We start from the raw sequence: 13,052 nt of genomic DNA, 5'->3' as shown, positions 1-13,052 counted from the left end.
TGGTATTAAGAAATGGAATGATGTGTTAGTGAATTAGAGACATTTATTTGCAGAGAGAGAAATGACAAATTAAGGCAATTTATGGTATACTATTTGCATCCTAACCACAAATTAGAAACTTATCTCGAGTTTTAGTAGTACCTCTCTTCACGTCCCTTACTAACCCTACTACTACTAAACAGACTGACTATCTACATCTGAACCAATTTGTGATAAGAAATTGAACTGAAACCAGTTTCATGCCACATTTTTCAATCGAATTGATGATTCAAGATTTAATATCTTGGAATAATACTGAGTTGAAATTAAGGAGAAAAATGGCAGTTTGAACTTATACAAGATCAAATCATGATCGCAACAACTAGTTTAGTATCTTGCCATTTTAAAACAAGTTAACAATCACAGGATGATAAAAATGAAACACCACCACGAGGTTTTAGTCATTCCCACAACGTTTCCTCTTTTGCACCATATATCCAAGCTAGCTCTGTATAGTTTGGTAAAAACAAGCAAGTGATGTTAAGACCAAAACAAAAGCAAGAAATTTGTGATTCGAAAAAAATACTCTTAACACGTTAGTTTCAAAGTTGCTCAAGCAAACAAAGCTTAGTAGCTTACCTCTGCTTGAATCTCGTCGCCCTTGGATTGCTCACCTGCGCCATATAAACAAGATGAAGATGAAGATGAAGATGACGATGAGAAACATGTTGGACAATTTCTACTACCTCCGTCCCAATCAAAATGACCAACACATTTAAAAATTAAAAGCAAAGATTTAACATCTAGAATGAGACAGAGAGAATATTTTTCATTACATCTAAACAAACGTAATATTGATAAAAGATCTTCTAGTCAAACATATACCCATACAAAAAAGGTGAAAGATGAGGATGAGAATCATATAAGAATATGATCCTCTTGGGATGAAATTGGTCTACTGAAACTCGTCGAACTCGTAAAACTAGAGCATACATGGTTGTTTGAGTTTTGAAAATGGAATGCAATACAAATTTAAGGGGTAATGTTATAATACCTCCCTCTTCTGGAAGATCTGAGGTCCACAAAGTAAGATTGTCCCTCAGAAGCTGCATGATTAGAGTGCTGTCTTTGTAGGACTCTTCATTGAGGCTGTCGAGTTCTGCTATAGCTTCATCAAAGGCTTGTTTCGCAAGGTGGCAGGCCCTGGCAGTGGTAATATTCATGTTAATACCAACCAAACCAATCAGTAGGGAAACAATGATCCATACTATCTGTGAAAACATGACAACAGTGTTTAATATCATAGGCACTGATTCAGCCCTTTCTAGTCACTGATTTAGGTTTACCAATAGCACATATAGCAATATAGCATGCACATCGGAATCTGGAATGAGGAGTGATAATAACTTCCCATTTTTCACATACAAAATTCATTTTATACACGGAGTACTATTATTAACATTTTTCTTATTTTGCAATGAGACTACATAACTTTCCAGGAATCAGGATGACACACGACTGTTAAATTGCCAGTTTCATTTAAAATTGTTTGATTTTAAGCCATATTTTTTTTAGTATGTTATTTTTCGGTTCTTTTCATGGTTAATAAATTTGCCTCAACTTTCATTTTAAATAGTAGCTTACTAGTGCATTAGAACATAGAATGATCTACTCATGGAGAGAGAGAGAGAGAGAGAGAGAGAGAGAGAGAGCATGCACACCTCTCAGGGGAATTCAAGATCTCATAGTAGAAAACAGAGAAGTTAAGGGCCAAACCAAGCCTAATGGGATGTGTAGGAGCAAGGTCAGTAGAAGCAGCACTAGTGGCAGCCTGAAATGCAAAATTAAATCCTCAAATTATAAATCATGTAATATAACGAAGTAAAAGGAAAACCTATGCTATCCATTAAAACAGAAAATAAACGAATTGGTGACTCCAATGGAATTATTTATCTAGCAGTTACTGAATAGCAACACAAAAAAAATTGAACACAAGAAGAGAAAAGGTAAAGTTCAAAAACTAACTTCGTATGCCTTGAGTGACTGGTCTGCTGCCTCTTTACGATCATCTGTACCCTTGAATTCAGCTAGATAGCGGTAATAGTCTCCTTTCCTTGATATATTAGAAAAAACATTTTAAGCAAAAAGCAACCTATTAAACAAAATAATAACCAAATTCCAAGTGATTACAATATTAAAGTGAATTAGAGAAAGCAACGTCGGCTTAGTGAGAAACAAAAAAATAGGGGTGTTGTACTTAGACGTCAGATTTGATAGTGAGGAGAGGCAATTTCGGGTAGGGGGCTTTAGCTCCAGAATACCACTTCCATATTCATTATTTACCTTATGAGATGGTGGTTCTTTTTCACTTTTCTTTTTCAATAGCCCTTTACACATAAAGCCTGGAAAAATGCACTTACATTTTGTAATAAAAAACAGATGACTCTCCTGTCGTAGAAGATGGAAGTAGATGGTCATCAATCACGGCGAGTATGTCCATGCATATCTTAGTGAGTTCATCTTCAACCTTTTGTCTGTAACTCTTTATTCTCTTCACATTCTGTTCATGCCCCTTACCTTCCTCTTTTTGTTCAATGGAAGATAAGATCCGCCAGGATGCCCTTCTTGCACCGATAACATTCTTGTACCCAACTGAAACCAAGTTCCTCTCCTCGACAGTCAGTTCAACATCCAATCTCGCAACTTGTTTCATTGCTTCCACCATTTCTGGAAAACAAATTGCGAACAAACATGGTCATCACACAAGCAAGAAAAAACTTAACCAAATGAAGTTCAGCAACACTTGGAAAATGCAAATGAAATAAAATACCGTGCCCTAAGATTACCTAAATTTTCTTCTCTGTCTAGGCTGATAATAAGACTCTTGGTTGAAAAGCATACACACAAGTTCAGGAATCAAAACTCATCCACCCTTATAAATCCCTCTGATAACCTACCATAACACTAAATATGTCTACAACTCAAAACTCCCTTTGACAATACGTTAACCTCAAAATTCCAGTAGATCACTGCCCATCCACGAAACAAACTAATCAAAACCAATTTTCCCCGCTAGTGTGAAATAAGTAGCAAACATCAATTTATTACTAATAAATAAACAAATAGAGCTGGTCTACTCTAAATCACGCCGATAACATCAACAACAAACCAGAATCCCCAATCAAAATCATCAGAATTGGCTTAACATAACAGAAATGACTCAGATCGGAAATTGACCGAAACAATCACACGCTGAAACCGCGACAAAAATAGCATAACGATCCATCAAAACAACAGACAACATTTCTACTTCAAAAACACTATCAAAAACAAAAGAAAACGAGCGCGAGAATTTTACCATCGTATCTCTCAGCTTGCTCAGCGAGCCTGGCCAAGTAAACTTGCTGCTCTCTCTCCTTCTCCATCTCTCTAGACTCTAGCGTGGACAAAGCGAATTGCACGATCTTCTCTCTCTACAAAGAGACGACTTTGTGGCGGTGTTAACTGTATTTCTCGAGCTCAAGCGAGAAAAACTAGGTAATTCATCTCAGCCGTTGGTTTCTGGGATTGAGCACGCCCGCAGCCGTTGGATCCAAATGTTAAACTGACTCTTTGACCTCAGTCGCATGCGCTTTCCGATCTAAGTAATTTATTGCTGATTCACTCATTTGTCATCGACGACTCATCACAAAAAAAATCGACATTATGTTTAATTTATTTTCGAATAATACTGTATTTTAGAGTTTAATCCTAATAATATGGAATTAGAAAACACAAGGATTTTAGAAATTAAGCCAATTAATCACACAATTAAATGCTTTTATTATTTCTTGAAATCAAATTGAACATATAGAATGAAACGGAAACACTAGTCGACAAGCTATCTATAAATCTGACTTTTGCGTAAAATTTGTATTTATGAAAAGATGATTCTGCTTTATTAATGAGATAATTAATGCTACTTTTCGTTTTTAAATATAGCAAGATATGATTCGTTATGTCTATAGCTTTAATCCGATATCAATTGGGTTGACAACTATATTGATTTTTAGGGAATAAATTTCAAAAGAGCGAATTTAGAATTAATAGTTGGTATTAGTCAAAATTCACCAATTTGGTAAGGTGATTATGATATCTTATTCTCTCGAATTTATGCTGGAAATTGTTTCAAATTTTTAGCATCTTAGTATTACCTAAAAAACATAAATGTATAAATAAAAAACTTAATCCCTCCATATCCACCACCCACATCAATATTCACTACTTTCAAACTAAAAAATTGAAAGAATACAAGAAGATGGAATTCGAAACTTGATGCTGCAGAAATAAAGGAAGCTACACAAATTGAAGGTAAAGATATAACAATTCTTCAGGGTTGGTGAAACTAAACCAGCACTAGGTTACAAGAACACAAGATATGTGGCGCCGTGCAGCGCCTGAAACACCTACCTAAAGAATTCGGTAAAGAATAGATATGCGGGCCAACATCAGCAAGCACTGAACCTCGATTATGGTTGTGAGAGTACCACATTGTTGTTGTTGTTCCTGATTATAAGGCTTAGTTGGGGCTTCGTCCAGTAAAGACCTTGTGCAGGCATGTGTAGCTCAAATTCCGATGATAGTATGAGGCATCTTCGTCTGCTTGAAAAGCTGCTATCAAGAAATGTAGTACGTAGATAGAGGTCAGTGGAGATTACTGAGCATTGCTATGGCTTGAGCTAGCATCCCCGAACGAGACAGTTGCTAGAGACTTGGACGCCCAAGCTTTGGCGTTCTTAGCCCCTTCTTGCAGATTGCTTTTCTTGCCGGGCTCGTTCAGAGATTTGAACAGCTGTAAGAGTCGATTGATGTGGACTACAGAATGCTCCCACAAGCCACTGAAGCTCGCGTTTATGATGTACCTCCTCCAAGCCAACTGACCATATCTGTGTAGTGTTGGGAAAGTGCAGTAAAGTAACCTCATGATCACAAAAATGGTAGCTAAGGCCAAATATGTTTCCTGCTGCAGCAAATTCTCGGGTGATCGGGCCCAAGGGAAAGGGCACGTTTCCTGGTGAGTATTGTGCCTTTCGTCGGATCCTGAACATCTAATCTTCTCCAGATACACTGGATCAGCAGATGATGTATTCAAGCCTGAATTTTTGAGACAGGGTTTTAAGGTTCAATTCTCTAAGTTAACTAGATTTATATAGACAATATTAGAGAACTCTTTGATAACCTTACCCGTAACATCCCCATAAAAAGCGATTAGAGATTCCATAGTGCGAGAGCCCTGATATCGCATGCGCATGGTAGAGTTTAGAAGTATCAAGGTTGGAAACCCATAAACTCCATATTTTGACAGAATGCTGAAAATAGACATAATTTTCTTTTAAATTAGTCGTCCTAGAATGTCAAAAGGAACATAAGAATGGAGGTGTTGATAATCTAACCTTGGCCTGACTGATGATTCTTCGATTGCAAAGTGAGGGATTGAAGGATATATCGAAGACAAAACGGAAAGCTTTGGCCTAAATGTTCCAGAGAAAGGACACCTAGCCGAGTAAAAGAGGACAGAAGCATAGTCATTTTCGTTTTTGTGGACCATATGCAGTGCCTTCTGCAATGCAACCTCATTCCCCTTCAAAGTGGAATTCTTTGTTACAGTAGGCCCTTAATAAGCGGGAAATACAAGCATACGCCAACTCAAGCAGTTGAGTTAAGATCACAATGAAATATAACAGTCTCCATCCCCAATAGACATATAAAATAAAGTTTAATGGAAACAAAAAGAGCACCATTCACACGCTTGCACACATACACACAGACTGACAGAACACCATTTACATTTGGGATAAAGGGAGTAAGGGACTAAAATGGATTTTCAAGATGCATCAAATACTTGCAGACATGCTACGTCTATGCTGTGAGACTAGAAATGCAATTCTTTGTTAGATTCTCAAGTAAAGGGATCGTTCGTGACATATATTCTCCATACTAGTGATATTGCACACACCCCAAGAACACAAAAGTTTCTTTGCAAGTGAAATTTCCAAACTAAACATTCATCTTCTTCAACCTTTCACTATTCCCAAGTGATAACCTTCACATGAATCTAGATGCTAGTTCTTTCTTAACACCATCAAACCTTCATATAGTATTGATATGCACATACTTATCAATTCAAGACGCAGCTACCTACTACTATAAATTACTGTATCATATATGAAGCTATAATCGCATATCAAAATCAAATGCACCAAAAAACTGGATCATGGTAAATTCTCCAAATATTCTTAAATCACTCAGTCAAATAAACTAGAGCAAGAGCTAAAAATTCCTATGAAAAAGGTTTCAGCTTTCTCCACTAAATTCACAAACCCTATCCCACAAAAATCAAAGAGCTTAGGCGGTCCTCAGTGATCAGCCAGTGACCGCGAAAATTAACACTGTGAATCTCACATTAACTTCTCAGAACAATTCAATTGCGTATACACAGAAAACAATTCCACATAAACCCCCAAAATTAACAAAAATTTGAAAATGATTATACCTCAATCACGCCGACAGGGTGAGAAAATCGGTCGCGACTAATGTAACAAACATCGCTCCGGGGAGCGAAGAACGAGTCTTTGAGGGAGTCTAACACACACAGGGGGCGCGACGGAGCCGTATCGGCGTCGGCGCAGGTTAGCCTCCCGATGAGAAGAAACACCGTCAGTCCAGCAAGCTCGAGAATCCGGTGCAGATCCTCCATTTTCGGAATGGAATAATCGAATAAATCAGGGTTTGGAGGAGCGATTTGAGGAGGTAGAAGACGGGGGGAAGTGGCGGTGAAGAAGGAACTCGGCGCGTTTTAGCAATCCAACACCTTGGTTTCAGCTTTTCGCCTTCTTTCTACCTCTCTTCGTCTTCGCTATCGCTTACCCACCTATTTGTATATTTTGTCATTTTCTATTTTTATTTTTTTTAGATATTTTAGAAGTTAGAACATTGAAATATCCGTTATCATAATTAATGAAAATAACATACTATTGGCTCTCACGTGTCAACTTCTTATAAAATACTATCATATATTATGACGTGACCAAATAGCAATGATATTGTATGGTTGTTGTTATGTAGAATTATTTTGTGGGTCAACTGATTCTCTAAACTTTTTTAAAATATACTTAGTCTCTCCATCGGTTATTAGACGTCGCTCGTTTGATCGATACAAGTTTAAAAAAATTGTAATTGGAAGTGAATTGATAAAGTTAGCCATGTAAATCCTACTTTTATACTTTTCCGTTTCATAATAGAAGTCATATTTGAGGTGAGCATAGATTTCAAGAAACGTAAAGAATAGTAGATTGAAAAAATTAGTGGAATATAAGGTCCACTTTTTATATTAGTTTTATAATAGAATATGAGTGAAGTAAGTTAGCAGAACGTGGAACCTACTTAAAATTTATAATAAAAGTTAAATGTGACTCTTATTGTGTGACGGATGAAGTAATAAAATATGAGAAAAATGAGTTAGTGTAATGTAGAATTCATTAACAAAAATAGTATAGTACTAGTAAAATAGTAGGTGTGACAAATATTAACAAACAAACTAGAAAAGAAATTAGTGACTAGAAGAAGTACTGTAATATACTAGTTCGTCAGTTTGACATTTGATTTAGTAAGGAGAAAAGTGGAGTGAAAATAAAGTATAAAAAGAGAACATAAATAGATAGCACTTAAAAATAAAATAGGAGAGCAAAATGAGAAGTAAAAAAAATAATTGTGCTGAATTTTGTTAAAAAGAGAAATAAATAACTAATAATAATGGAACAACCTAAAAATTAAATATGACCTAAGATTGAAAAAGAAGTTTATGAATTGAATTGGGAAAAAAAACATCTACAATCTGTCAAAAAAAAAAAAACATGTACAGCCATATCTATTGATTCATTCTAAAACTAACCAAAATTCCAAAAATCTTTCTGTAATAATCCTGCAACGAATGGGTTACCTATTGTCATAGATATTCTTGGGAGTTGCAAAAGAATTCATCTGAGGAAGGCGGCGCTGGAAGGGAGATCGGGGTGCACTAGAGCACATTGAAATGTCCCGGGTTTCTCGAACTGCAAGATGGACAGATAGTGCCAATTGCACCTGTCTGTGCTCTTGCTTCAACGTGCTCGTTCAAGAATACGTTGCTGCACCATACGCAAATGGACGTAGCCTGACTAATACGGGATGCATTTGGCGTTAAAGCATCCTTTCCCAACCAAAATGAGGGATCCATCTCTTGTTCCATATTTGTACCATATGGAAAATTCTTGGCTTCTCCAGGTAACGAGTTTACACGTTGCTCACTCATGAAACTGTATTCGACGGGTTGGGCTCTAACTGGCCTCATCATGTCACTTTGAATACCGTAGTTGTGATCCACACCAAATGAGCTTCCTTGCCCCTGCACAGAAGCAAGTTGACAAAAGCATGAGCATGGCAAAACAAGAAAGATTTCCTTTACGATTAATGAGTCCATCTAATATCACAGAATAAAGATTTCTGAAGGTACCGTAGTTGGTGCAAGGCCAAAAGTTGGAAAAAAGCTAGAAGATTGAATGTGTGGGGCTGAATTAGCATCATAACAACCTCCAAACAAATTATCAGGACCATTTCTCCAAGAACCATCAGCTGCAGCACACTCACTGGTTGGCAAGCTGCTATTCCCAAAAGCACCCATAAAGTTCTGGCTAGAAGTTCTTACCTCGTTTCCTCTGGTCCCGTCCCAGTCCCTTTCCCCCTGAACCACGTTAAAACTATTGCCAGGTTCATTTATTGTGTCATTGAAGGATATATTAGAATATCCAAAAGGTCTGGCTTGTTCCATGTCAGCAGCTATGTTACTGCTCAGGATACTTGAACGAGTTGGATTGCCATATGTTTTAAGGCCAGCGGGCTCGATGTTAAAGCTATTTCCTCGATAGCTTTCCTGTTCAACCCTATTCGACTCTGCACACATATCTGTCTGAAGACTACCAAAAGAAAGGCTTAGCTCATGCTTACCAGCAATCTCGATTCCATTGAGTTCAGAAGGATTAGCAGTAGTGTAAACCTTATCGGATGAAAATGCCCCATTTGACATTTCTGAAATACCTGACTGATTGAGTAATATACCTTCAGATGGATCCTGTCTGTGCTCTTTCATAGTATCATTGAACATCGTAATCATATTATCTTCTGCAGATAACTGCTTATCAGTTGTAGATATAAAAGGAGAGCACACTCCAAGTCTTGTATCCTGGTTGGCTCCTGTAATGGAATTGGAACTTACTATAGCAGAGCTGCTGCTGAAAAAGTCACTAGATTGACCACTCCCAAAATTTTGGAGACAATCAAATTCGGGCATTTTTGTCTCCCTTCCACAAACTCCACCATCATTATTTTCATAATGATATGGGTTTTTATCATTAGCAGCTAACTGACTTTTAGACATGCCTTGCACCCCTGGCACATCCAAAAGATGAGAGAATATCTCAGAGACATCTTTATTGGGCGCATTATCTTGCGTATTCCAAGTCTGAATAACTGAATCCATTCCATATTGCAGTTCCTCATGCATGTCCGCACCTTCATTATTCGCCTTGGAACTCTCATTCTCACATTTACTGAAACTAAGTGTATCACCGACTTTACATGTAACTGCAGAGCAGGGAACATTGTCTTCTTTACATGCTTTTCCATTATCAGCTATGGGCATACTGATGGTAGGACCTTTCTCAAGTTTAGATGCCTCTGGTTCAGAAGTTACAGTCTCGGTGGTAGCAATGCCCTTACAAGGCAAGATTTCCAAATCACTCTTACTAACTGCTAAATCCTTCTCTTGCTGTCCTTGACCTTGAGTCCCAAAAAGAGAGAATACAGATTCATTCAATCCAAGATTCTGAGAATCAAAGTTGAGCTCCATTGTTTTTTGATTGCTATCATTTCTTCTATGCTGATTATCATTCACCACCGGACATTCTTCCATATGATCATTAGAATCTAATAAACATTCAGATGCCATACTTTGCATGGGGTTATCGGTAGATACAGAATTCTCAATCACACTGACAGTCATATCACTATCTGCAGCGCCATTTTGAGACAAAGTTGATTCCATCATCATTCCCTCTTGCATCACAGAACCATCTTTATTGATTTCAGCAGCAGAATCGTTCAGGCACGCGTCGTTATGTGAACTTTTATTCTTATTGCTGGTAAAGAGAACCTCCAGAACTGACGAATGATTCGTTTCAGTGACTGTATCAGTAGCTTTATCCATCCCTCTAATGTTTCGACTACCATCTTCTAACTCTCCGAAATGGCCATCAATTTTATCATGATTTGAGTAAATAGTTGGCCCATTATTTGTGATAGTGTTGCAAACATCCATAGCATTATGAGACTTTGATGATCCTTCCACTGCATTATCTTGAGTAGGATATACATTGACAGAAGTGGGATAAACAGACTGAGCAAACTCTCCAACCATCTTAGGTTGGAATCTCACATGGGTACCAACATGACCATTATACCGATGTCTTTCACTAAATGTCTTGTGACAGAATTGGCACTCATATTTTCCATCCTTAATAATCACTCCATCAGTAATGCGAACAATGTTTTTGTTTCTGTTTTTCCGGTGAAGCGATGATTGGTGGTTCAACAATTCATCTTTGTCTTTGAAAGTTATATTGCACTTGTGGCAACATAGACTCTCTCCTATTCTATCCTCTGAAGCATTCCCCAAATTTACTGTAACTTGGATTTCAGGATTAGTAGTTACCAAATCCAAAGGAGGTGATGGTGCATGGGAGAAGGTTTCAATTTCATAATCATCTTGTACAACGAGCTGCAAAATTAGTCACGTCCACCGTGAACAAATTTATAACGAGAGAAGACAGACGGACAGATTAAAGGAAGAAAAACAGAAAACTTACTGGGACAGTAGTCAATTTATCAGCATCATGAACAATGTCATTATATTGGACAAAGCATGGATTTGTATCTTGCATGCCATGAAGAGAGAGCAAGTATGATGATACTCCCTTGCATGTAACAAAATGCAGTCCACTGGGGCTGAAATGAACAACATATGATAAACTTACTCAATAAGCACATGAAAAAGGAAATTGATTTAAATGGTTTTAGTTAAATCATACGGAGTAGTAAAATTTTAAAAATGAATTGCCACTTCAAGCAAACAGGTTAGTAGTGCCACAGTAAACCTGTAATACTAAGCATGGGTAGGTCACACCACTATAAAGGTTTGAAGTATGTGAAAAAAATTATTGAAAAATGACTTTTCTGAGAGAACTTGAACAGAAGGTACTGTCAGATGTCAATAAATTAGTTCCTAAATTACTGAGACCATAAAACTAATAACTTAACATCCCAAAAAAGAGTATCATCAATCAGATAAGGAATCATATGAGTTTATCTTCAACACACCTAACTCAAAAAATGCAATGATAAGCTTCATAAAAAACTGCATAGGTAAGTCTTAACAATGTCTAATATTCCAACCAATCTCCCCCAAGCAGAACCACATGTTACTGTGGAAAGTCTTTTCTGAGCCATTTATAGGATGCAACAAGCCTAGAATCAAATAGTACTATATGAAATACCTCACTCTCTGCAAATGTCATGAATTTCACAACACTGGAGATGGAAGTTTCTAGAAGTGGAAAGACAGTAAGAGATCACGTGAATCAAATAATACTGACAGTTTCCCCAGATTCGTAGTAAGGCCATTAACAACAAAATTTACAATGATGATATCACTTTTTCCTTCACAAATCCAGTTAATAGCAAAGCACAACACATAGAAATGCAATGTAAATAAATAAAGAAAGGGGAACCTTATGTAGCGACGGCAATAGAGCCATACATTGCCATTTTTCTTCTTCACAGAGAGCGAAAGCTTCCAACCAACCGGCAGCTTCGATCCGAACTCATTAGCATCAACAATCCTCTTCTTCTTCCTCCTACTTCCCCACCTTCCATTCAATCCCGTCAAAAACCCTAACAATTCCTCTTCTGTTCGCATTCCATCGGTCCTCTGCCGGATCTCCTCCCGATAAGGATGCTCCGAGGCGCCCAACGCCGCCAAATCCACGGCCACTCCGTCGCTATTCAACACTTCTCTGTCTTTATCATCCGCATTGTCACGCGGAATGAATTCACTCAGCGATGGCATTGGCAATTGCAACGTATCCGCATAGCTTCCGTCAATTACACTGACTTCCACGGCCTTGCGGGGCCGGCCGCGCTTCCGTTTGACTCCGATAGAGGGGAAATTAGCCGGGGGCGGAGACGGCGGGGATGAAAATTGCTGCGGAGGCAGCGAATTTAGGTATTCTATTTTCACCGGGAATAAATCGGCGGGATCCATGTCCGCGACGAAGAATTGCTTCAGGAGATTGATGATTTGGTGATTCTCGACGTTTTCCGGATCGGTTTTAGTGTTGATGGAGCCATAGGCGGCGGCGGGGGAGCGGAGATGGGGCGTGCGGGAGCGAGGAGTGGCGGGGGACGAGGGATCGGTGGGAGCGAGGCGGAGGCGGGAGTAGGTCTGCTTTCTGGAGCCGGCGGACTCGTTGAAGACGGAGCGGTCGATGATTGGGATGACGACGTCGTCGGCGGCGGTGGAGGAGCAGCGGGAGAGGGAATTGAGCTCCGACTGGGAGAGGAGGCGGAGATCCACAATGGGAATTGAATCCAATCGGAGTAATCCGCCGTCTGTAGGGCTTGCGGCGGAATCGACGGTGGCGGAAGCCATAGGAAGGGACGGAGTGTGGAAGTTGGTATGGGGTTTAATTGTGGGAATGGCTTAATTGTTTAAATTTACTTTTTCAACCTTTCAAATTTAAATATATTCAAGATTAAATTAATTATAATGAAATTGTTAAAATTGAACAATGGAATATGTAATACTAGTACTATCTTTTCAAAAAAAATTGAATCAACTAAAAGCCCTAATTGCCACTCCAACATGATCTATAAAAGCACTTCTAACACTATCTCCAATTATACACTTAAACTCATTTTTTATGAAGATAATTTCTCCAATCATT

The 13,052-nt window shown here is 38.3% G+C and overlaps 3 protein-coding genes across 4 annotated transcripts; all 3 read right to left on the bottom strand.

The window, feature by feature from the left end:
• Positions 1 to 220: 220 nt before the first annotated feature.
• LOC125222505 (14-3-3 protein 7) lies at positions 221 to 3,512 on the bottom strand. The gene is made up of 7 exons (XM_048125158.2): positions 3,338 to 3,512; positions 2,400 to 2,706; positions 2,005 to 2,092; positions 1,701 to 1,810; positions 1,034 to 1,182; positions 619 to 653; positions 221 to 487 (listed from the first exon to the last, which is right to left on the bottom strand). Exons 1-7 carry the CDS (start codon positions 3,402 to 3,404, stop codon positions 482 to 484), a joined length of 762 nt encoding a protein of 253 aa, XP_047981115.1. The 5' UTR covers positions 3,405 to 3,512; the 3' UTR covers positions 221 to 481.
• Positions 3,513 to 4,279: 767 nt separating this feature from the next.
• Positions 4,280 to 6,909, bottom strand: LOC125223758 (5'-adenylylsulfate reductase-like 4). The gene is made up of 4 exons (XM_048127045.2): positions 6,512 to 6,909; positions 5,412 to 5,599; positions 5,203 to 5,327; positions 4,280 to 5,112 (listed from the first exon to the last, which is right to left on the bottom strand). The coding sequence occupies exons 1-4, from the start codon at positions 6,713 to 6,715 to the stop codon at positions 4,673 to 4,675; spliced, it is 957 nt and encodes a 318-aa protein (XP_047983002.1). The 5' UTR covers positions 6,716 to 6,909; the 3' UTR covers positions 4,280 to 4,672.
• An 895-nt stretch (positions 6,910 to 7,804) lies between these two features.
• On the bottom strand, positions 7,805 to 12,807 carry LOC125223627 (uncharacterized). 2 transcript variants are annotated; one of them, XM_048126860.2, is made up of 5 exons: positions 11,838 to 12,807; positions 10,917 to 11,055; positions 8,702 to 10,828; positions 8,510 to 8,628; positions 8,205 to 8,401 (listed from the first exon to the last, which is right to left on the bottom strand). In XM_048126860.2, the coding sequence occupies exons 1-5, from the start codon at positions 12,755 to 12,757 to the stop codon at positions 8,347 to 8,349; spliced, it is 3,360 nt and encodes a 1,119-aa protein (XP_047982817.2). In that variant the 5' UTR covers positions 12,758 to 12,807; the 3' UTR covers positions 8,205 to 8,346. The 2 variants fall into 2 exon arrangements, with proteins under 2 accessions (XP_047982816.2, XP_047982817.2); XM_048126859.2 differs by having other exon boundaries at positions 7,805 to 8,401; positions 8,510 to 10,828.
• Between the last annotated feature and the right edge of the window lie 245 nt (positions 12,808 to 13,052).

The sequence above is a fragment of the Salvia hispanica genome, chromosome 1, assembly GCF_029641045.1.
Source record: "Salvia hispanica isolate PSC_SH4W2 chromosome 1, Shi_PSC_v1, whole genome shotgun sequence".
NCBI classification, from domain to species: Eukaryota; Viridiplantae; Streptophyta; class Magnoliopsida; order Lamiales; family Lamiaceae; genus Salvia; species Salvia hispanica.
Note: the sequence above shows the minus strand (reverse complement) of the source record. Positions and strands in the feature narration are given on the sequence as shown.

Bases quoted from the DNA above. Each gene is read 5' to 3' on its own strand.
- LOC125222505 (XM_048125158.2), bottom strand. From the start codon at position 3,404: ATGGAGAAGGAGAGAGAGCAGCAAGTTTACTTGGCCAGGCTCGCTGAG. The intron at 1,811-2,004 runs GTTAGTTTTTGA...TTTGCATTTCAG, and splicing joins AGTCACTCAAGGCATACGAA to GCTGCCACTAGTGCTGCTTC. The intron at 1,183-1,700 runs GTGTGCATGCTC...TACCACTGCCAG, and splicing joins ATCTTGAATTCCCCTGAGAG to GGCCTGCCACCTTGCGAAAC.
- LOC125223758 (XM_048127045.2), bottom strand. From the start codon at position 6,715: ATGGAGGATCTGCACCGGATTCTCGAGCTTGCTGGACTGACGGTGTTT. The intron at 5,600-6,511 runs GTATAATCATTT...TCCACTTTGAAG, and splicing joins ACCCTGTCGGCGTGATTGAG to GGGAATGAGGTTGCATTGCA. The intron at 5,113-5,202 runs GTAAGGTTATCA...TCAAAAATTCAG, and splicing joins TTTTTATGGGGATGTTACGG to GCTTGAATACATCATCTGCT.
- LOC125223627 (XM_048126859.2), bottom strand. From the start codon at position 12,757: ATGGCTTCCGCCACCGTCGATTCCGCCGCAAGCCCTACAGACGGCGGA. The intron at 11,056-11,837 runs GTTCCCCTTTCT...TGTTCATTTCAG, and splicing joins TATTGCCGTCGCTACATAAG to CCCCAGTGGACTGCATTTTG. The intron at 10,829-10,916 runs GTAAGTTTTCTG...CTAATTTTGCAG, and splicing joins ATAAATTGACTACTGTCCCA to CTCGTTGTACAAGATGATTA.